The sequence below is a fragment of the Rattus rattus genome, chromosome 17, assembly GCF_011064425.1.
Source record: "Rattus rattus isolate New Zealand chromosome 17, Rrattus_CSIRO_v1, whole genome shotgun sequence".
In the NCBI taxonomy this organism is placed as follows: Eukaryota; Metazoa; Chordata; class Mammalia; order Rodentia; family Muridae; genus Rattus; species Rattus rattus.
In genome coordinates, this window is record NC_046170.1 from 15,234,168 (window position 1) to 15,257,394 (window position 23,227).

The 23,227-nt window shown below is 49.7% G+C and overlaps 1 protein-coding gene and 1 non-coding gene across 4 annotated transcripts; both read right to left on the reverse strand.

The window, feature by feature from the left end:
* Positions 1–413: 413 nt before the first annotated feature.
* Positions 414–21,386, reverse strand: Tnpo2 (transportin 2). 3 transcript variants are annotated; one of them, XM_032887425.1, is made up of 24 exons: positions 19,783–20,903; positions 17,905–17,980; positions 17,679–17,828; positions 13,861–13,967; positions 13,645–13,778; positions 13,473–13,554; positions 13,277–13,399; positions 13,061–13,179; positions 11,436–11,496; positions 11,169–11,334; positions 10,887–11,039; positions 8,233–8,458; positions 7,878–8,049; positions 6,923–7,009; positions 6,742–6,849; positions 6,502–6,660; positions 4,445–4,532; positions 4,149–4,247; positions 3,572–3,667; positions 3,200–3,275; positions 2,907–3,006; positions 2,755–2,829; positions 2,567–2,668; positions 414–2,463 (listed from the first exon to the last, which is right to left on the reverse strand). In XM_032887425.1, the coding sequence occupies exons 1-24, from the start codon at positions 19,879–19,881 to the stop codon at positions 2,380–2,382; spliced, it is 2,742 nt and encodes a 913-aa protein (XP_032743316.1). In that variant the 5' UTR covers positions 19,882–20,903; the 3' UTR covers positions 414–2,379. The 3 variants fall into 3 exon arrangements, with proteins under 3 accessions (XP_032743316.1, XP_032743313.1, XP_032743315.1); XM_032887422.1 differs by lacking the exons at positions 414–2,463; positions 2,567–2,668; positions 2,755–2,829; ... (6 more) ...; positions 6,742–6,849; positions 6,923–7,009 and adding an exon at positions 21,282–21,386 and having other exon boundaries at positions 7,649–8,049; positions 19,783–19,894; XM_032887424.1 differs by lacking the exons at positions 414–2,463; positions 2,567–2,668; positions 2,755–2,829; ... (6 more) ...; positions 6,742–6,849; positions 6,923–7,009 and adding an exon at positions 21,282–21,353 and having other exon boundaries at positions 7,649–8,049; positions 19,783–19,937.
* Positions 8,132–8,201, reverse strand: LOC116886749. The gene has a single exon (XR_004386152.1). It is a non-coding gene; the product is annotated as a small nucleolar RNA SNORD41 (small nucleolar RNA).
* Positions 21,387–23,227: the final 1,841 nt, after the last annotated feature.

Here is a 23,227-nt window from a genome sequence, read left to right on the forward strand (position 1 = left end):
TGTTAACTGTCAAGGAGGACATCTACCATTTCTAATCACTTTCACATTCACCTTCCCACCTTACTAGGATGGAAACAGAAACAGAGGAAGCTTCCTTGGTCACTTGATTTACTTTTTCAAGTTCTGGGAATAAAAGTGAGACCTATGTATCTAGCTAAACTAGCTACCACTAACCTCAATTTAACTTCATAAATTATCTACACTTTTTGAGACATAGCAACCAGCCCAGGTGGATTTCAAACTTGACATCCTCCTGCCTCAGTCAGGCAGACCACCAGGAGCAGCTGTGCATCTCCACTTGCGTGTGCTCACCCTCAGAAGCCAAGAGAAAGCAGGTGCTCTGAGGTATTCTCTACCTTCCACCTCCACACCACTCTACCAAAGCCAAGGACTAGGAAATGAGACAACAAGGGTTTCACAAGAAACTGACCTTTACTCAACAAAGTTCTACACGAGTGGAATCTCACGCCACCTAGGCGCTAGTCCCCAGCACAGCACAGTAACAGATGGATAGACCTGGGAGCCCAGGGGGTAATGGTAATAAAAGACTCGGGGTAATGGCAGCAGGGAGGGCTACAGATCAAGGTCAGTCCATGTCGCAGCCCTGGACAAGGAAGGTGAGGAAACTGAAACTTCATTGTGCAAAAACCAACTAAAAAATAAATTAAAAAATTAAATAATTTCTTTAAAAAAATAATAAAATAAAATAAAATAAAAAAAGGGAAATACAAGAATCGGGCTCCCTTTTCCTGAAGGTAGCTGGAACAACCCCCTTGGACAAAGAGGGGTCACAACTACATCAGACAGTCAATCCATCAATACACCCCAAGACCCAGCAGAGGATGCTCCTAAGAAGTGGAATTACCAGAAAGCTAATGGTATTTTTTCTTTAAAAAATTTTTTTCCTACAAATGGCTTCCAGAGACCTGCTCAAGTTTCAGGCTGGAGGGAATGGGGACCACTAGCTGAGTTATGGAATGTGCACTAAGTGTCCCTGGGAATAGAGGCAGGGCCTGACCCTACTTGAGAAAAGATACAAGGCCTGGATGGAATACGGTCCAGGTCCTTAGAGGGACGATGGAGCAGGCAGGCCCTAATATGCAGAACTCCAGTCAAAGCCCAAAATATAATGGGCTCCCAAAAACGTAGGAAGCAAAGAAGGGGACGGAGGAAAATTTTCAGGGATCTTACAAGACTGATTTCCATAGCTAATTTGGAAATAATCATGCCCCTCTCCTCTCGGGAAGCCCCTCCCACCTTGATGGCATCCCCAACCAATTTCTTCAAAGAGTTTTAGAGTCAGTATACCAATTTGGTGTGGTCTGAGTCCAGTGACAGTGACACTGTGATAATCCTAAGTCCCAAAAGGGACAAAGTTTGAGGCCCTGGGTACACCCTGCTTCTCCTCCAAGCCTTCAAATCTTGCTAGACCCAGTAAACTTCTGTCCTTTGTTCTCACCAAGCACATTCTGTTGCCCCAGCTCTGGAGAATGGGGTTCTCAGGAGCAGAGAACTGGACTATCCTTAAAGCTGTTTCAAGAGATCCAGGAAAGCAGCCCTGGCAGCCAACAGCCCTTAGCTTTCGAAAGGAAAACTAGTCCCAGGACTATGCCTTTAAATACCCTTGGAGCACAGGAAAAGGGTACAGGGTAGCCTCAAGCCAGTCTCAGCTGCTCCGACGGTCCCCACTCTGCTGCTGGCTAGGATGTGACAACGATGGGGACACACTACATGAGGCTGCCATGAAGCTGGCAGGAAGTGTATGGAGCAAGTCCAAAGTGAGCCAGTGCTGAGAAGGCAGCCCCCAGATGACCACCCTCCTCCCTTGGCCCTGGGAGCCCAGCTGAGGTCCCCCAAACCTCCCAGCCCTCCCCATTACCACCAATTCTGGCAAAACAGCAGAAGCTTCTTATACTCTAGATGCAAGGTACACAGAAGGCCATAGGCATAATTTGGGGGTTCACTAATTCTACTGTCTCCATGCAGTCGAGGAAATGGTGGGGCGGTTGGCCCAGCCTAGCTGGCTATGGAGCCCGCACATGCGTGTGTCCACATGTGTACATGTGAGTGTATGCTTCTCTACAAGGAACCCCCCTCCCCACCTGTAATTCCCTTGCCTTATCTGACACCGGATTCGGTAGGCCTTATGGATTCCTCCCTCCCACATGGCTGGCCCAAGTGAGCTGCCTGAGATGACCCAGATTAGAGCCCAGAGAACTCTTGCCCACCAAGAAGTCCCACCCCCCTCCCTATTTGTAGGATGAGAATGGAGTCCCCACCCACCTGCCCACTCATCAGGCCCGGTGGGGCAAGTGGACCGACAGATGGACAGGTGCACAGACTGGGTTGCACCTGGATTTAGGTCCCACTCACTCCTCCCTAACCCCCCTCGACCAGGGCACAGTGACTTCTGGAAGCAGCACATTCCCCAGCACACCCTCCGACGATGACGCAGACAAAAACCTGTAGGGGAAAGGGAGGGTTCAGGGTCTCGTTCTTTTCACTCTCCGATAGGCCCAAGGGCTGAAAGACCTGCTCACCTGGTGGTCTCCACGTTCACCTAGACCCCATAGAAGGCTGCCAGCCTCTCCTTGAGCAGAGGTGGGAACTGCTCTGAGAATTGTTGCCAGTTCTCCTCCCCAACTTGGTCTTTGAAGCCATGGAGGATCTGCAGTGAGGCAGGGTTACAGTGGGCTGGGGCAAGCCTGTGGTGCCCATTACCCAGGACTCCCATGAGACCACCAGGAGCCTCACCTTATAAAACATGTCCCGAAGGTCATCCTTCGGGCTCACCCAGGAGGCTACAGCATCGCAGAAGAAAATAAAGTCCTGAAACATGATGGATCCCATGTGAGGGGCCGCCCAAGCCAGCCCCCTCCCTGCCCTCTGAGCCCCACTGCCCAGACCTGCACAACACCCCCAGGATTGACACCAATCATCATGCAGATGCCTCGGAAGGCAGAATCCTTCTCCTCGTTGTCCCGGATGTTCCTAAGGGACGTGCACCTGGCCATGGAGGAGGGCAGCAGGTCAGTGGATGGACTTGGGGCTGGACAAGCACATATGAAGGATGAATGGAGGGTATAGGACGGGGTGGGTGTCAGTGGGTAGAGGTCTCCCACATGCATCCATGGGGGGGTGCTGGGGGGTACAGCTGTCCTGCCCACCCCCAACAGGTCCCACCCAGGCAGGCACACACCAAGGCCGGATGAACTGCTGCAGCATGGGTGCCACCTCCTGTGGGCACACGTAGCCCAGGCGGCCGATGGTGATGGCTGGAATGGCAGAGGGACTCGTCAGGCGACCTGCAACCCCGAGTGGCCCCGGGACGGTACGTGGCGGGGCCTCTGACAGGAGGCACCGAGCCCCGCCCCACAGGCCCCAACTGAACGATCCTGTGGCTATCCTGGGCCCTTGAGTTTGGCCCATAGGTGTCCTCCCCACCCAGCCTGGATCTCTTCCCATCCATATATTCTAAAGCCAGTGTTGTTCCTTGGGATCCTCCTGAGTCCTATTCAGGTGTTAGCACCCTTCCTGGAACTATGCCCTCTCAGCCCTGCCTGGTACTCACCTGTGTTTTCCAGCAGTGTCTTGGGCGTGTTGGGCCTGTTAATGATCTCCACCAGATTGCTGAGGACCATCTGCACATAGGGCTGCATCTCTGCCCCTAGGGACCAGCCATTCAGAGCCCTGCATTGCCCACTCCACCCACAGAGCACCCGCCAGCTGGGTATGGCTGACCTCACTCCAAGAGCCCAGTTACATTCAGACTGGCCGGTGCACCACAAAGCCTGAGAGAGCAAAGGCCCCCCTCGGGATACTCCCCACCAAGTCCACAGCCAGCACAGAATAACCACCCAATGAGTCTCTGAGGCCACTACCCAAAAGGTGACAAGACCACTCTACCCAATCTTCTCTAAGGACAGGAGGCCAAAGTCACTAATCCCAGTGGACCTTTCAGAAAAACAATTACAGGAGATGGTCCAATAGGAACAAACTGTCTACCCCTCCTCATACATGGCCCTTGAGTGATTTGACTTCACCTGTGAGGGAAATCAGAGCATGTTCTTCCCCAGCCAACAAAGCAAAGTTCTGGCTGCAGAGAAGCAGACCACTGTAGAGGCCGAGGCCACTTTCAGGGCACTCACCCATTTGCATGCAGATCTCCCCAATGGCCCAGGTGGCATTGTTGCAGACAGAGATGAACTCAGGATTCAGGTTGGTGCCCAGAATAGGCATGAACTCAGCTAATAATGCAAAGAAAAGAGCAGGGAAAAAAACTGAGCAGAAAGGCCAATGAGGCCACACTCCCAGAACTGGACTGGGCAGACCCCATCAGACAGTACGAATACAGACAGTTCGGTCATGGGCCTCCCAGGGTCATGTCTCCATCACTTGAGGCCAACGTTGGGGTTATGGGATAGGGGCAAAGGAAGTAGCCTACCGATACAGGGCTTGACATGGATGAAGCAGGCTTTGGTAAGGTCTCCCAGAAGGGCAAAGGAACTCTGCCGGACCTCAGGCATGGAGTCCTGGAGGTGGGAAAGGTTGCACAAATGACAGGCTCCTTGACTCCTTCCATCTAAGCCATCTGGGGTGGCTTAGACCCTAGAGCACATCCTGACCACAAACACAGTCCCTTACTCCATTGGCCTTCTACTACACTACAGCCTGTTTTCCAGGACCTGGGAGTGAAGTTCATTAGTAAGCATTTACTTTTAAATTTCTCCCTAACCCTGTTTTATCCTCACCCCCTTCCCCCTCCCCAAACCACAAAATAACAGTTGTATTAAATATATTCTTAATTTCTCTGAGACAGGGTCTTGCTTCACAGACCTGGCCAACCTAGGCACTACCGTGTTCTGACCTAAGCCTCTATCAAAGTCATCATCAGGCCTAACTGTGGCACTCGTGTGCATCCTCAGTCACCCTATCTTAGTTTTGAGGAATAGTTTCTTTCTGAACCTGAGCTCACTAAAACTCAGCTGGACAAGCTGGCCAGAGAACCCTGGGATCCTCCCTGCCTCTACCTCCCCAGTGCTTTGAATCAAAGACTCCTCTATGAAGCTGTACCCACTTATTTCCATCTTTAAATGCGTGTGCACACTGGGTGAGACAGTTGTACATGTTCATAGGTATCCTTGGAGTCTAGGAGAGGGAGTCAGGTCCCCTAGGAAGCTAAAGCAGGCAGTGGTCATTATTAGCTGCCTGATGTTGGTGCTAGAACCAAACGGGTTCTCTGGAAGAACAGCAAATGCCCTTAACCTAAGTCACCTCTTCAGTACCTACCCCAAATTTTTACATGGGTGTTCAGGTCCTGTTGTCTGGCAGGTACTACTTTACTGACTGGACCATCTCCCTACATCTTCCCATTACCTATATTTTGTTTTGTTGTTTTTTGAGACAGGGTCTCACAACAGAGCCTGGTTGAGCCTGGAATTCAGAAATCTGCCTGCCTCTGCCTCCAGATCTAAAGTGCTGGGATTAGGGGTTGGGGATTTAGCTCAGTGGTAGAGCACTTGCCTAGCAAGCTTAAGGCCCTGGGTTCCCTCCCCAGCTCCGGGGGTGGGGGGTGGGGAAGGCAGGGGGAAGAAAAAAAAAAAAAAGTGCTGGGATTAAGACCACAGATGCGGGCTGGAGAGATGGCTCAGTGGTTAAGAGCACTGACTCCTCTTCCAGAGGTCCTGAGTTCATTTCTCAGCAACCACATGGTGGCTCACAAACACCTATAATGACATCTGATGCCCTCTTGTGTTTGAAGACAGTGACAACTACTTGTACAACTACTCATACAACTAAAATAAATAAATCTTAAAAAAAAAAAAAAAAGACCACAGATGCAAAAAAAAAAAAAAAAAAAAAAAACCACAGATGCCTGTACTTTATTTTGCAGACCAATTTGCATTACAGTGTCTGACAAATTTTTTTTACTGTTCTACCCATGTGTGGGTAGAGTATGAGTGCACACCTGTGTGGGGAAGAGCAGGCAAAAATCCAGGTTTTATTCCTTAGGAACCAGCCAACATACATTTATTCATTTGTTTATAAAACTAGATGCTAGTTGGGCAGTGGTAACACATGCCTTTAATCCCAGCATATTGGAGAGAGACAGGCAGATCTCTGCTGAGGCCAGTCTGGTCTACATAGCAAGGTCCAAGACAGCCAGAAAATACAGAGAAATCCTGTCTTTAAAAAAAAAAAAGAAAAAGGGGTGGGGATTTAGCTCAGTGGTAGAGCACTTGCCTAGCAAGTGCAAGGCCCTGGGTTCGATCCCAGCTCAAAAAAAAAAAAAAAAAAAAAAAAAAAAAAAAAAGAGGGTTGGGGATTTAGCTCAGTGGCAGAGCGCTTGCCTAGCAAGCGCAAGGCCCTGGGTTCGGTCCCCAGCTCCGGAAAAAAAGAAAAAAGAAGGAAAAAAAAAAGAAAAAGAAAAAGAAAAGAAAAAAGTTGGCCTGTTTAGGTACGGCCTGACTTGGGAGTGGCTTATGTTGGGTACCCACTCACCTGCATACACTGGAAGAGCAATGTCATGATGTTACTTCTCGCTACCAGCTGTTCCACATGGCCACCCAGACCCTCAGCCAAGCCACTAAGCAGGTCCAGTGCAACAATCATGAAGTCCTTGTCTGGGGCCTCATACTGTTCCGGGTGCTGTGTGTACATCTAGATGCAAATGAGGCAGGTGAGGAAGCAGTCTAGGGCCTGGGCAGTAGAACAAGTGGTCAGGAGATCCAGGGTGCTCACCATGGCCTGGGCCAGTGTCTTCTGCACCAGGGTAACACAGCGCTGGTAGACAGGCTCACAGTAGGGCAGGAAGCCACTCTGCAGGGCAGTGGCCACAGATGATAGGCACTAGCAGGGAAAAGGGAAAAGGTAAGCCCAGGCCAGGAGGGAGGGCTCCGAGGAAGGACCTGAGCCCACTCACCTCCAGCAGGGGGAAGAGGTCCTTGTCTTCGTCCTTGAGTTCATTCCACTTCTGGATCAGTGGGGGCATCAGCTTCTGAATGTATTCCTGGAGAGGGGTAGGGGCAGCCTACTCAGTCAGTGTTATTTATCCCTTAGGGAAGATCCGTGCTCCTGATCCTTCTCATCTGCGTGTCCCTTCCGCTCACTCCCAGGAACCTGGGTAGGGCCTCCTAGGATCCAAAGACCCTTGAGCTCTCCCAGCACAGCCCTGGCCAGGCTGTCTCATAACTGTCCACCTCCCACTGTAGACAGCTTTTGGTGCTGACTCTAGAAACTTGGCAGGAATTTGACCTTAGGCCAGGACAGGAAAGTAAGTGCAGACAGGAATCTGACTTTGGGCTAGGACAAAGAAGTGGGCTTCAGGGCTAGCAACGGGAAGGAGGCTCAGATATCTTGGCCATCCTGATGAGCCTCTAGAAGCAGCGATCACAGGACTTTGTTTATTGCCTTGCTCCTTCCTTAACCCAGAACTGACCTTATTACTTGCATGTACTTAAAATGGTGTAAAAGCAGACTGGGAGGGGGTTGGGGATTTAGCTCAGTGGTAGAGCGCTTGCCTAGGAAGCGCAAGCCCCTGGGTTCGGCCCCCAACTCCGAAAAAAAAAAAAAAAAAAAAAAAAAAAAAAAAAGCAGACTGGGAAAAATAAACCCGCCTCAGCCCCAGAACTGGCTGGGGCCCTACGACGGTGTTGTCTAATTGTCTTTTTTCTTTTTGGTCCTGGCTCCCTCCCTGGAGGACCTGGTGACTGACCCAGCTGGCTTGATCATCCCACTAGTCTGGAAGCAGAGTAAGAACAGGGCTAAGTGCTTCAGCCTGCCTGTCATGGCCCTGTCCTCAGCATGTAACAAGGTCAATACCAAGACACCAGATGTTAAGGGACACAGGACAGGACGGAGTGTGTCCAGGGTCTCACCGGCTGATTGAGATGGTGGCCCACAGAGTCGGCCAGGGTGCCGATGGCATCGTAGAGGATGAGCAGGTTCTTATGCTGGTATTTGCCAAAGGCAAAAACGAGAGTGTCAAGGATGTAGCTGAGGTAGGGCACCAGCTCCGTGCACGCCTCCTCCTCCAGGGTAGCAAACGCACTGGCGGGGAGAAGACAGGAAGGGGAGTTTAATGGAGCCTAGCAGATGGAGCAGCTAACACGGGCAGCTAGGGAGGTATATCCAGGATCAGCCAGTACGAATACGACAGAGATCAGAGTCTTGTCAGCAGTCACAGGCATCATCATTTCCCAGGGTGAGGACGGAGGTCAGGAGTGGGCTCACCTGCAGGCTGCCTCCTGTACCCTCTTATTGCCATCCAGGATACGCTTGAGCAGCTCCGTCATCAGAGGCTTGAGGTGCATGTCAGGTGGCTGGCTGACTACCCAGTGGGCATAGCGGCTCAGCGTCCAGCAGGCAATGGAGCGAACTAGGGCCTTCTTGTCTGACAGGCACTGGATGAGGTGTGGGATCAGCTCAGGTAGATAGGGCACCATTCCCTGCATGCAGCCTGTAGTTACCAGGAGACAGGAGGGTTTTTAAGAAGGCTGGGGCATATCCAACTCAACATGATAGGTGGAAAAACTGAGGCTCTTCAAAGAGCCCATAAAAGGCAGGAGCAAACGGGGACATGGCAGATACATTGCAGCTGAAGGTGGTCCAAATTCTGGCTGGGCACAAGCCCAAACCTATAATGCTAGCACTCAAGGCAGGAGGCCAGCATAATCAAGGAGGGAAACACCCCTACCTCTCCCACCTCCCACTTCAATAATCAAAATCGCAGGACTACTTAGAGAAGTAGGTGTCATGAGACTGAACAGGAAGTGATTCTCAACTTGAAACCCTCTACACTTGTACTTTTGTCTCGTGGCCCCTCCCTCCCCATCTCTGTCTCTTTCTTCACTCCATCCCCTCGCTTGATTTATTTTACTTTAGTGTACGAGGGGTGTTGTTGAGTGGGCAAGGTATGTGCAAGTGCCCAGAGGGCAGAAGAGGACTCAACTACCCAGGAGCTGAAGTTACAGGAAATCATAAAGGGCTACACGGGTGCCAGGAATGAAACTTGTTCTCTGAAAGAGCGTCAGATGCTCTTCACCATGAGCCATCTCTCCAGCCCTTATTTTCTAACTTTATAATTGTTTAATTTTTGTTTGGTGGGGGTTTTTTGTTTCATTTTCTTAGTACTGGGAATAAAACCTTAGGCCTTGGGCATCCCCCCACCCACTTGTTTCACCCTGACTTTTGAGAATTTAATGTGAGTTCAGGCTGGCCTTGAACTCAAGAGATCTGCCTGCCTCTGCCTCTGCGTGCTGGGATTAAAAGAGTATGCTCAACTATGAATGCATCTTCACTATTGGGATCAACTTCTGTAGATCTCTCTCACTGGTCTATAGAACAGAGTACGCCTAACTTGGGTGCTTCCACATAGTCACAGGTGAGTGATACTACTCTGAAGCAGAGGCAGGAGGATTGCCACAAGTTCAAGACTTGCTTAAAGTATACAAGAGACCCTGCTTTTAGCCAGGTGTGGTCATACACACCTGTCATCCCAACACTAGGGAGTCTAGGTCAGGAGAAATCGTAGCATAGCAAGACTATGTCATAAAATAAGAAATTACCACGTACAATTATTGCATGATATCTGAGATAGCATTATCACCAAGAAAGTAGTCATCATGAAACCATTTCTTGATGTGGAGCCCAGATCCTTTTAAAATCCAGACAAATGTTGTATTGATAAATTGTATCCCATTCTAAAACCTAGGCCTCACTCACAGGTATTAAAAGCTCTCCAGGGGCTGGAGAGATGGCTCAGCGGTTAAGAGCACCCGACTGCTCTTCCAGAGGTCCTGAGTTCAATTCCCAGCAACCACATGGTGGCTCACAACCATCTGTAAAGAGATCCAATGCCCTCTTCTGGTGTGTCTGAAGACAGCTACAGTGTACTTATATACAATAAGTAAATAAATCTTTAAAAAAAAAAAAAAAAGCTCTCCAGACCGAAAGCCCTGGCTGCCCAGTGACCTTAGTTTAGGCAGCAATTCTGGGTGTTACGATAGTCACACGTGACAAAAGTGGCCACAGTCCATATCCTATGGCTTGAGGGAGAAAAGAAGCTCAAATGCTATGCCCACAACAGCCCACAACAGAACACCCTGTGGGTTTGGGCTTGGTATCTCCTAGCTTGCCTGCTCCCTGTGTAGACTACACTGGCCTCACTCACACTTGCAACCCCCCAGTTCTGTAGCTACAGGTATGTACGCCACTGTGCTCAGCTTAACACAACGTTAAATTTAAGGAAACTCCATAGCTAGGCACTTCTAATTCTGGTGGGCAGCCTAACAACAAGAGTCAGGTTTCAGCTAGTTCTACACTGGGACATGAGAAGTGGTGCCAGTCTGTGTAGCTCTCTCTGGCCATGTATGAAGCCTGGGATTGGCACTGGATATACAGAGGGAGTTCCCCTGAACGGATTCTCATGCAAGGAGTACCCTGGTGGGATGGGTATTGAGGAAGGACCTGCACTGGGCACTACAGCTACCAGCCATATGCTTGAACCATTACAGAATCACCTGCTTAAAAGAATGAGGGGAGGGCTAGTGTACTGAGAATTTGCTAGGGGAAGGAGGACACCTTTCAGGCCAAGCCAGGCAAGAATGAGATCACAGAGCTATTTGGAAAAGATAAGGAAGTCAGATGGTGCTGGTGCAGACCTTTAATCCCAACACAGAGGATCTCTGTGAGTTCAAGGCCAGCCTAATCTACAGAGCAAGTTCCAGGACAGCCAAGGCTGCACAGAGAAACCTTGTCTCAAAAAAATAAATAAGATTTAAAAAAAAAAAAAAACAGACCGAGGAATTCCTGGCTACAGAGCCGCATCCATCACTGCACTGCTCACGTCAGTTCAGGCAAGGGCCAACGAAGTGGAGGAGACTCACCCTCAGCAATGGCGCCCAGCACCAGGATCCCCGACTCCTTGACCACCCACTCAGGGTGGAATAGGAGGCCCTTGAGCAGCGGAAGTAGGTGGGGCAGCAGTTCCTCCCGGAAGACATTGGCAAGGACATCCAGCGCAGCAGCTGAGCACTTCCCTAAAGGGGACAGTGAGGCGGGGCTCAGGGAGGCTGTGGGGCAGGTATTCAGCCCTTCCATCTCAGCCCTGAGACCAGTCTTCATAAAGTGCTGCCCACGCTCTCCCGCAGAGCCAGCCGACTACCTACTCAGATTCCAGTCTGACAAAGCATCGTCATCATCATCGTCCTCAGCGTCCTCAGAGCCGTCAGGCCGCTCAGCCTCGTGGGTCAGTGTCACTGTGCGTGACTTATGGAAGCGTGGCTTGATGTCCTGCTCACTGTCAGGTACTGCCTCATCCTCCTCCACATCCCCCTGGGGAGCAGCCCAGGCAGATTTCTCAGCACCGGCTGGGGAACTCCAACCCAACACCCATGGTTGGCCACCCAGAGCCAGCTGTGGACGCCCCGGCTGACCTTAAGAAGGATGATGTCAATCTCAGAGTACTTCATCCCATTCACGAGGATGGGGATCAACCTATTGGGAAAGAGACTGTAAGGATGCAGGGACTCTGACTAGGTACCCACCCGGAAAGGAAGCAGGTGTGAGCCGGAATACTGAGCAAGGGGCAGACTGTGCGTGACACACCCACATCCCTATGTTGTTTCTGTTCACTTCCCTTCAGGGAATTAGCAACGACATATTTTCAGCTACCATGATAAGGAGACATAATTTTTTCCCTCTCCTTTTGAAACAGGGTCTATATAGCATGACTGGCCTAGAAATCACACACCTTCTTGAGGCTGGACAGATAGCTCAAAGTTACGATCATGAGTTGCTGTAACTCCAGCCCCAAGGAACACAATATCTTCCTTTGGCCTCTGTGAGCATTGCACACATGTGGTGCAGGCATATATGCAGACAAAACACTGACATACATTTTAAAAATAATAAAAAATATTTTAAAAACAAAAACATGATCTTTCTGCGTCACCTCCAACACTGTGATTACAGGAGTTCACTGCCACATCTAGCTGCCCCATCTATCACTGCCATAGCCCTTGACCCAACACAGCAAATGACAGAACCCTGAAAACCTTCAACAATGCTGCCCCCTAGCACTACACAAAGCACAAACATCTGACCCATTATCCAGGCACTCTTGAAGACAAAGTTGTTGGGCTGCTGGCAGGAAACAAGCAGAAAGTGTGGTTGCACACAACTGGCGCATAACATCTTTAAACATGAAAACTGATACAACCTTCCTGTCCCTCTTTGCAAGTCTCAATCCTCCTGAAAGTCCTCTCTTCCTCTAGCCTAACTCCTACTTGCTCTCAATAATCTGAGATCGCCAAGTGATCCAAAATGGTCAAGACAAGGGAGCCCAAACCAGTCATGGTGCCACATGCCTCTAAGCCTAGCACTTGAGCCTAAGTTCTAGGCCCACTTGTTTCAAAATCCCGAAAAAGTAAGCTCTTGTTAAAGTACCACTCAAGAGACTCTGATCTCCTAAACTGAGCACCAAGGCCTACAGGGCAGTGGTAGGGCACAGTCTTTAACCCCAGCACTAGGGAGGCAGAGGCAGGCAGATCTCTAAGTTCTAAGCCAGCCTGGTCTACAGAGTGAGTCCCAGGACAGCCGATACATACTATATGAGAAACCTGTCTCAAAATCAAAAAGAAAAAAGAAAGTCAGAGCTACAGCATTACTTATCCAGGAAGGCCATGCCTAAAAGGAAAGTGGATGCCTTCTGTAAGCATCTAGAGCCAGCCAGGCTGAAGCCTTGATTTGCTTAAGGGCTACTTCTTCTCTTTTCTTCTAGCTTTTTCTTGAGACAGGGTCTCATTATGTAACCCAGGCTGGCCTGGAACTCATGACACAGCGTCTGTGGCCATCATCCAAGCTTAGCCTCCTGAGTGCTGGGTGCGGGTAGGAGCCGCCACACTTGGTTTCCGTTACCTAATTTTTGAAGTCATTAAAGCTACATCCCCTAAAAATCAGTGTACACAGGATTCAAAGAAAACATTATGAAAAAGCAGCCAGGGGTAAGGACAGGTACAGGGAGGACTACAGGCTGAGGGCATGGGGCACGAGTACTTACTGGACCAGGTGGGAGGCCAGGACTTCCTTGCAGATGGGCTGCTCGGCCAGCGTCAGCCAGAACTCACAGGCCTCCAGGGCCACATTCTCATCATGGTCCTGGGTCCTCTGCAGCATGTACTAGGGCAATAGAGAGAGGTTGAGACATAGCCCAACTGAGGGGGACTCCCCAAATCCCACCAGCCACCCATTTGCCCTTGGGATTGACCGTTCGCACCTGGATGATGCTGTGCATGTGAGGGATGAGCCTGTCAATTCTCACTTCTAAAAGCATCACAAGGGCTCTGCACACGTTCTTCCTCACCTCGGGGTCATCATCCACAGCCAAGGCAAACAGGTGCTGTGTAAAAGGGAGAGGTCAGCTGCCTGAGGACCCTTAGCCTCTCCTATCCACCTGGAGCCTGGTGACCCACCTCAATGAAAGTATCGATGTTGTCCATCAGTGCTTGGGCCCGGTCCATGATGAACTGGTTCACACAGGCAATGGCATGGGACCTAGTAGGCAGTGAAGGCATGGATCACTTACGAACTCCTGCATCTGCCAACCAACTCTAAGACCATTCTGCTCTGGGGAACATCACATACCGGATCTTAGGGCTGCAGTGCTTGAAAAATTGCAGGAATTTAGGAATCATGATGTTAAGGGGCCTGTTGAGAGCATCACTATCCAAAAGCTCAGAGGAGTCTTCACAGATCTTCTGTAGGGCTCCAAAGGCTCCCTAAGCAGAAACGGACGGTTTTAAGTCCTACTCTAAGCTCCATTCCCTGCTCGGACCAGGACAGGTACTGCCTGTCACCTACCTCACAGGTGTTATAATCCTCCGAGTTGAGCAGGTTGCACAGCTGGGGCAGCAGCTCTGGCCACATCTGCAGCTCACCCTTGGAAGCGATGGTGGTGATGAGAATGCCTGGGCAGCCAGGGAAACGAGGCTGCTCAGGCTGGGCAAGGCTGGGCCTACTGGTCCCTCAACCCTCCCCACCAGGAGACTGGCTCACCAGCTTCCTTCTCTCTCATGCAAGTCCTGCTTGAGCCTTTCTTTGGGGTGCCTCGTGAATGCCAAGCAAGCACCCCACTGTAGAGTGACAGGCCCTCTTCAAGTCATCCTTGCTGACTCAGCACAGCCTCACTAGGAACAACTCTGTTCTAAGTTCTAGGATCTGCCCAAAATCACTGCATTCACAGGTGGTGGAGAGGAATGAAGTGAAAATGCAGAAGACAAAGATATGGGTCTCCACAAGCCAAGCCCTCAGAACAGAGTAAACTGTTCTTCAGTGACTTTTATTTCATAGTACAGAGGATTGAACTCAGGGCCCTGTGCACAGTAGGCAAGCGTTCTCCTATTGAACTAAATTCCCGGCCCTATTTTTTATTGTTGTTGTTGCTTTTTTAACCTTTTGAGTTAAGGTCCCAAGGCAAGATCTGAACTTGAAGACCTTGCATCAGCTTCTTGAGTAGCTGGAGTTAAAGGCCTGTCAACTAGGCCAGTTAAAGAGAAGCAATTTTGGGGCTGGGGATTTAGCTCAGTGGTAGAGCGCTTACCTAGGAAGCGCAAGGCCCTGGGTTCGGTCCCCAGCTCCGAAAAAAAGAACAAAAAAAAAAAAAAAAGAGAAGCAATTTTAAAATGGTGGTCAGGTGACATCTTGACATGTATGCAAAGACTCAAAGGAGGACGTGGTCTCCCAGTCCCCTGGAGCAGAGATATCTTGGCTAGAGATCAGGCGATCCTGGTATACTAACAGAAGAAAGGCAAGAGTGGGGATCAAACAGTCAAGTCACAAAAGCCTCTCTATCTGAAGAGAAGACTCTACTGACAAGTAGAAATCTGTGGACAGGGGCTGGGGAGATGGTTCGGTTGGTAAGAGTGCTTTGCTGGACCAGAATGAAGACCTGAGTTCAGTTCCCAGTACATACATAAAAAGCCAGTTGTAGTGGTATACACCTGTAATGTCAGTAATCAGTTGAGGCAGGAAGATCTCAGAACTGGCTGGCTACCAGCCTAGCTCCAGACCCTTTGAGTAAAAGAACAGAGTATCTGATATCCTCCATTGGCCCCTGTCTATGTGCAAGGGTGTACACACTGTCTATATGCACCTGAGCATGTTCACACACATCACAAACCAACAGGGAATGTTTAAGTAAACAAGTATGATGACACTGGATCTAATGCTCACATTTCGGTAAAGTGGTTTAGAATGAAATCCATGGTACTGAGTAGAAGGCTTCATCTGAGGCCTGAGGGCAATGGAGCCGCCAGGCAGAACTGGATATTGTGGCCAATGCACACACCACTCATTAATAAAGGATGGCAGGGAGGGCAGAAGTGGCCACTGCCAACTCTCAAGTGATGCCAAGCCTCAAACTGAAGCCTCTCTGAAATGACGGGGTAGCCTGTGAGGATGACACCATCCCACTCTGAGACAGGCCCCAGACTCTGAGCTGCCCACCTCACAGCACCTCTTGGACCATGGCTCAGCCTTCCCCGGAAACGATAAAGACCAGCCATGCTCAGGTGCTGTAGTAGAGATGTGAGCCAGTCCTGCAAGGCTGAGGCAGGAAGGTCCCAAGTCTGAAACCCCAAGTTTGAACTCCCAGGCTGAGTAGCAAACCCGTTTCAAAATCAGTACCAGCGTCCCCAGCTCCGAAAAAAAGAATCAAAAAAAAAAAAAAAAAAAAAAAAAAATCAGTACCAGCACCCTAAAGCTCTTAAAGGCTTCTGTAAGAACAGACAGTTTATGGGGAATTCGTTCCAGGTCCTCAGAAAGGCCAAAATCAAGCACATTACAGAAAGGGGCACAGTACTTACACAGAACCTATGCACTCCCTCCTGTAGACAACAGGCACGCTTTATCAACTGAGCTATGTCCCCAACCTCCCAGACTTTAAATCACCTCTACATGACTTAAAATTCCTGTGGTAATGTCAATAATACGTAGTTATAAAGTATACTGTGCGGTCAGCAAGAGAGCTGAGTATATAAAGGTCACTGCCACCAAGAACGCCAACCTGACTTGGATCCTTGGGACCCATGGGGGAGAGAACAATCTTCCAAAGTTGTCCTCTACCCTCCACACATACACACTACACACCCCACTCTACTTTCCACACAAGTAAGTTTAAAACAAAACAATTGCTAAGGGAAAAAAAATCTAGACATGTAGAGACTCAATTTTTTCCCCTTAGTATTTGGAAGCCACAGTTGTTTTAATTAACAGGCCCAAACATCTAGCACTAATTCAGTACTATTTTTCTGTCTTCAGTATGTTTGTTAGCTTATAGGTGACGTCTCGCTTTGTAATCTTGACAGGGCTGGAACTCTCTATGCAGCTCAGTGTTGTGTGAACTCAAAAGATCCACCTTCCTCTACCTCCCAAATACTGAAATTAAAGGCTTGGGCCACCATGCCTCGCCATTTTTTAAAATTAATTAACTAATTAATTAATTCATTCATTCATTTATTGAGACAAGATCTCACCTAGGGCTAACCTGGAACTCACTATTTAGCCCAGGCTGGCCTCAAACTCTAAATGCTGAGATTGCAAGCATGTGCTATACCACGCCTAGCCTTTCATTTCTTTGCAAGGTTTCCTTTCCTGTCCCTTCCTAGGATGACTTAGTGATTAGAGGCACTTGCTGCCACCACCTTGGCCTGAGTTCCAAGCCTGTGCCCCACACAGAAGTAGAAAACCAACAACCAAGTTGTCCTTTACCTCCACACACACAGCACAGACAGGTAAAAAATAACACCACTGTTTAGTTGACAGATTTCAAGATAAACAATGGCTTTAAAAAAAAAATCTGGAGCTGGGAAGATGACTCAGCAGGTAAAAACCACCCACCACCTAAGCCTGCTGGCCCAGACTTGCTCCCCAGAAGCCACATGAGCTGGATGCAGTGGCCTGCGTCTATAATCCATCACTTCTACTCTGAGAGGAGGAGAGAGAAGAAAGGACAGGAAGCTACTGTGCAGCGAAAGCATGAGAGCAGCATCTTGACAAGATGGGAGTAACGACTGACTCTCCAATGCTGCCCTCTGATCTCCAGACTCAAATGCTGCTAAGAAATCTCCTATTAATACTTTTAGTGTAAAGCCTTAAAAGGAGATGTCCCTGAGTAAACCTTAACTCCAGTGTTACAATGTCCTCTGGTATTTCTTCTTCCTGGATTCAGCAAGGCACCTCGATTAACTAATTCCCACTGTATATGAATCACTCTGAGGGCATCACTAACGACTCTGTCTGGACTGCAGAAGCAGGTGTTCCAACTGCTGGGCCTCAGGCACATCGTTTTGAGACTATGGACACTGCACTCAGAAGGCTGAGGCAGAAGAGCGGAAAGTTTGAGGCCAGCCTGAGCTACCTTTTCTCAAATAGAAAAAAAAAGGGGGGGGAAAAAAGACTGACCTGCACTGCCTGGCTTGTTTCCAAGCTGTTACTTGCCAGGCAAGTCCCTTTATCATCTGTGTGCCTCAGTTTTCTCTCCAGTCAGATGGCAGTAGTAAGAGTGCTATCAGAGCGTGCTGGAGCATTCAGTAAGCAATACCCTGAACACGTTGAATAGCTTCTTGGCCCAGTGCAAGCCCTTAGTGTGTCCTTGATGACGACCCCCACAGCCCCCTCACCAATGGTGGCTCTGATGAGAGAGGAGGCATCGCCAATGTTGTTGAGACATTCCTGTTTGATGAAGTCTGCCACAGGAGGCGGGAAGCTCTGGTAATGTGCCTTCACGTTGTTCTTAAGGATGAGGCCACTCAGAGAGCGGGTTGGTTCATCTGTGAGAAAAGTACTAAGGTCAGAGGACTAAGGGAGAAGCAAGATCTGTGTGGCCTGGAGGGACAGAGGACGTACCTTCTGATTTGAGTCTGGTCAGGACGAAGATCAGGTAGTTGTTAAAGTCAGGAAACTGGTTGAGCTGTTTAAGTTTCTGCCAGGCTGTTAAGGAAGTTAGAGAGCCAGTTCTATTGGAGCTCGTTCATGATCCCAACACTAGGGAGGCTGAAGCAAGATCCTGAATTCCAGGCCAGCATGAACCCAAGACCTCGTCTCAAAACAAAACAAAAAACCTAAGAACTTGAGAGGCAAGAACCTTTCTTAGGCAACAGACTTTCGGTGCCACATTGCTCGGAATGCTAGTGACCAAATCGATTCTGTGGTCAACTCCTGGAACAACACAAATCACTTCCTAACCTCACAGCACCATAGGCCTTCTCAGGAGGATCACATGACTGCGCTTCCTACACTACCCTTATATCCTTACCAGAGCAGGAGAGGACTGGAAAAAGATGACTTCTCTTAAACTGGCAGCTGCTACTCACGTCTGTGATCTAGGGACTCCAGTGAAGCCTGCTTTTCTCGGCAGACTGGAAAGCCACTTGGGTGTGGTGCATGGCCAGAATCCTAGCACCAGGGAAGCTGATCACCCTGAGTTCAAGGCAAACTTGGGCTACATATTCAGTTCTAAGTTAATAATTTAATCTGTTATATAAAGACCATGACTCAAAAAAAAAAAGAAAGAAAGAAAGAAAGAAAGAAAGAAAGAAAAAAGAAAAGAGCCCAGGGATATAACTCAGTGGTAAAATATACATCCAGCATATGTGAGGCCAGACCATTGAGTCTCCAGCCCTATTAAGAGAAAAATAAAGCGAGTGGATGATTGAGTTCCAGGAGCAGGACTTAGGGTGCAGGTTCAGGATAAAGCAAGGGGCCGCACGTTCCAGGCTGGTGTGTTCCACTCTCAGCACTGCACAGAAAGGCGGTGGGCCAGTCCCATTTTCAAATGAAACTCAATACTGTTTCAAACATTTAATTTTATATTTGAGATAGTCTTCATAAGACCAGGCTGCACCCAAACTCCGAGACTCACCAGCCTCTGCCACCTGAATACCGTGATTACACGAGTCAAGGTGGATGCTATCATGGCTATATCATTTAAAATTCAGGACTTGCTCTAATTTGCTTCTCTGTCCTGTGATAAAGCACTTGAAAGAACCAAGTCAGGGAACGAAGCATTTGTTTTAGCTCATCAGGGAGAAGTCCTAAAGTGGGAACTCGAGGACTAAAACTGAAGAAAGCACTACACAAAGCTGCTTACTAGGTCCTCCGCACTCACATCCACCAACCTTTCTTACACAGCCCAGCACCTATTAGTAATCAAAACAATTCCCCACAGCCATGCTCGCAGGCCAAGCTGATTGAGATTCAACTGAAGGACCCTCTTTATAGGTGTACCAAATTAATAACAAAACTAACCAGGACTTTAAATATATATACATATATACATGTACATGTATTTATAAAAGCTCTTAGGAAAAAAGCTTCCAACTACAAAAACATTCATGTTTCAACTCCAATGTCCCTACCCATCCATCTACCCTCATTCTGACAAGGCAGACTGGATTAAAATCGGAGATGGCTGGATGCCTGGGCTTCTCAAAACCCTGGTTGCTAGCTGAGGCTTGGTCAAGGCATTTCCCTTTTGGAAGACTCCAGGTTCCCATGTATTAAAGGAAAGTCAACAACTCTCACTTTAACGGTTAAAGAATTAAGTACTCAGTGAACATCAGGCATCCCCATCATTTTCTCCACTTCCAGAAATGGAACCCAAAGATCTAACCCTTTAATTCTCGTCCATGTCATGTTCTCTCACAGCAGAAAGAGTCTGGGAATCAAGAAGTAGTCCCTCCCTCTCTGCCCTGTTCCACGAGCCCCGGAAGGAAAGAAGGATACATCCTGCACAATGCGCTGAGTAGCTGTGTTGGGCGACTGCGAATCTTTGAGAAGCTGCAAGACCTGCTGCAGGCCCTGCTCGTCTGGCTGCCAGTCCATGGTGCAAGGCGAACTGCAGGGGTAGGAGCCTGGGTCAGCGCTGGGTCGCTGGAGTTCTGTGTGAGACCCAAGTTGAGTCCCCGAGGCAGAGGCGGCTGCATGCAGACGCAAGCGCTCTCCGCGGACAAGCGGAGGCCTCCAATCCGCGCCCGTCCAAGTGCGGGGTCCCCGCCAGCTATGCCATCCTCGGCCACGCAGTCGCGGGCTCGGGAGTGCGTGTGGGGGAAATATAAAAGCGGGCCATCAGGACCAGCGGCGGGGGCGCGACGTATCCACATCGAGCCTAACGAGGAAACCCTCTTTCCAAAGAGGTCCACGCCACCGCCGCCCCCAGTTACGGGCCTCAGGGCTTCCGCCTCCCTCGAGGGCTAGGGGCTCCGCCCCAGCGGTCTTTCAGGTGAAGGCTCAGTCCACGAGGATTCCCTTCCCCAAAATCCAGCCTTCCAGCTCCGCTAGATGCCAGCCGCCTCCTAGATTCCTGAGCTCTTCTAGGTCCCTAAGCGCCCAGATCCTGCTCATCCCTGCTCCCTCTTCTAAACCGGCTCTACAAGCTCAGTAGACGCCACATGCCCCCCTTTCTGACCTAGACGCGGCCCAGTGACTCTCCTTAACCAGAATACAAGCAATCCCGATAAGTCTCCAATGTCTCTTTGAATGAGAGCCAGTCAAAACCGCCCAACCCACGACCAAAGCCCCCAATGCCCGCTGCCTGCCCCAATCAGATCTGGCCAAGCCTCTCTAGCCCTTACCCTCCTCCCCAGTCAGCAGGAATTAATGCTGACGGATCTCTGGCAGTTCCCCCAATCAAATTCCCCTAAGCCCCCCGACCACTTCGTGTCGGAGACCCCATCCGTCCAATCCCTGCAGCTTCCCTTAAAGAGTCCCGCACAAAAACCCGCCCGGTGCGCTACCCTCAACGGATCCCATCACCGCCTCGCAGTCAGACTCAGCAAAGCCCTCTGGCCTTAAGTCTGACGCCCCTCCCTATCAGGACCAAACAACCTTCCCCTCTCAACTTTCAAGGCTGTGTTGTCTACCCCCAGTCAGACCCAACCAAGCCCCGCCGAAACAGACCCCCACACACACCGGATCCTCGCGACGTCCCCCGACGATTCCCCCAATCAGGGCCCCTCCAGCCCGACCCCAGCCGCCCCACTGGCCCGCATCTCGTGGCACCCGAACCTGCCCGGGCGCCGAGGCCCCACCCCTTGAGATCAGCTCAGCTCCCCCTCCCCCGCCCGGCCCGTTCTGCCGGCCTCGAGAGCTGGCCCAACCCGGTACCCCGCCTCTCAGCCGGGCGCGACCCCGACGCCTGGACGGCGCGCGGCGCAGGCCCAGAACCCAGGGAGGTTCGAGGCGAGCTGAAGCCAAGGGGCCCGGGCCGAGTGAGGCCCACCTACCAGGCCCCGGGAGGCAGCGGAGGCGCCTAAGTGCTGCAGCTTCTCCAGAGGCTCGCGCGGAAGGAGGGAGCCAGAGGCAGGGAATTAAAAAAAAATAAAATAAAATAAACGCGGCCGAAATGAACAGTTTCGGCTTCCGTACGCCGTTCAAACTGGCCTGGCCAAGCCAATCGGAGAGCGAAGCACTCACACGTGATCTGGCACAGAGCGGCCTAGCCAAGTTCAATCACGTGAGAGAATAAGCACCGCCTCTAGGCCTCTCTAGCCATTAGGTCCTCCCAGCGTCTCTTTCCCTTTTTCTTACTGCAGCTTTCTTATTTAATGTATATTGGTGTTTTGCCTGAACCACGTGCGCGCAGTGCCGTAGGGACCAGAAGAAGGTATTGGACGCCTGTGAAGCTGGTGGTGGTGAGCCATATGAATGCTGAAATCAAACCTGGGTCCTCTGCGAGAGCCGACAGTACTAGACTCCAGCCCCCGACTGCAGATTTTTCAGGAGCTAGAAATTTGGTAGTGCATGGGTGCTCTCGGTGTGTAATGGATTCCCTCAACCACAGCTAACCGTGCCCTTGCTAAAACTCCCTAAGATTTAAACTGTTCGCAGTCCGGCATGCTTCAGAACTGCCGGACTGTGGTGAGGGAGGGGAGGGATAGAGAGTACGGCAACAGTATGCCCCCTAGTACCAGGAAAGCCTGGGCTACATCACAAAAGCCATGGTCTACGGAGCTAGTTCCAGGACAGCCAAGGCTACACAGAGAAACGGGGGAGGGGGGAGGGAGCCTGTTTCTCTTTCGCGCCTCCAAACAGCACTACTCCGACATAAAGAGCAGGGCATGCAACTTGGGCTGCTGCGTTTTTTCTTTTACAAGAGCAACTCTCTGTTCTGTTATTGTTCAATACTGTTCAACACTTTACATGGAACTGAGAAAAAACACATGGCAATTTTTTTTTAATTTGTTTGTTTTGCCTGCATTCATGTCTGTGCTTCACGTTTCTGTCCGATGGCAGAGAAAGTCAGGTGTTAAATCTGGAACTAGAAAGCTACAAGACAGTTGTGAGCTGCCATGTACGTGTACTGGCACTTGAAACCAGGGTCCTGTGGCAAAGCATCAAGTGCTCTTAATCGCTGAGTTGATTTCTTCAACCCCTGGCTATAACTTTTTAAATAAAATAAGGTAGCTAAGTTCGAACAAAAGATCTAATCCTTAACCTACCTTAAAAGTGAGATGAGAGTCCTTGCCCATGCTTCTGCGGTTTGAATCCAGTAGTTTTTCCTTTTCAGCCACAAAACATTACAGTATAGAATTGGAAACCCTGGTGCTTTCCTCTAACCCGCTTCCTGAGTCCATCCCCTCCTAGTCCTGCCATTCGCTCCTCCATTTCAGTGGCTCCGTTAGAAATGATCCAAATTAAGCTTACCTGGTCATAAGCTTATTATTATCTAAGAAACAGTTATTCAGGTCATAAATTACTTGAAAATGTGGCTTTAAGCACAGCTCAGTTAACTGCAGGTTTGTCTCCTCGTCCTGCTTAAACCAGTATTTACTAAACTAACCATGATTATAATCTCAAAGTACAACCGAGCCCTGCCATGGACTTTGTTGTGGTTTTTGTTTTGACCTTCAGATGAGGGACAGGTCTATAGGAATGCTTCAACTTAAAAACAACTTAAACCACTCCCCATTGACACAGTCAGTCCCGGCAACGTTCACTCATGAAAAATCAAGATTTGAAACCCCTCCGTTGAGAAAACCAAGGGAAACCTCCAGAACAGAGTAGTGACTCGATATAAACAGAAACTCTTCATGACACGTGCGGCTAGCCGCCCTACGCATGCGCTGTTTCCTCTAACCCCACCACTACTCACGCACCCGGGAGTCTTGAAACTACAAATCCCAAGGTGCCCCGTACCTAAAACTCAACTTTTATTCGCGAAGATGGGCTG

Excerpts from the sequence above, each read along its gene's own strand:
- Tnpo2 (XM_032887425.1), bottom strand. The coding sequence starts at position 19,881 with ATGGACTGGCAGCCAGACGAGCAGGGCCTGCAGCAGGTCTTGCAGCTT. Across the intron at positions 8,459-10,886 it reads GCTGGGCGCCATTGCTGAGG|GCTGCATGCAGGGAATGGTG; the intron begins GTGAGTCTCCTC and ends TGGTAACTACAG. Across the intron at positions 3,007-3,199 it reads CAGCAGTTCATCCGGCCTTG|GTGCACGTCCCTTAGGAACA; the intron begins GTGTGTGCCTGC and ends CTCCATGGCCAG.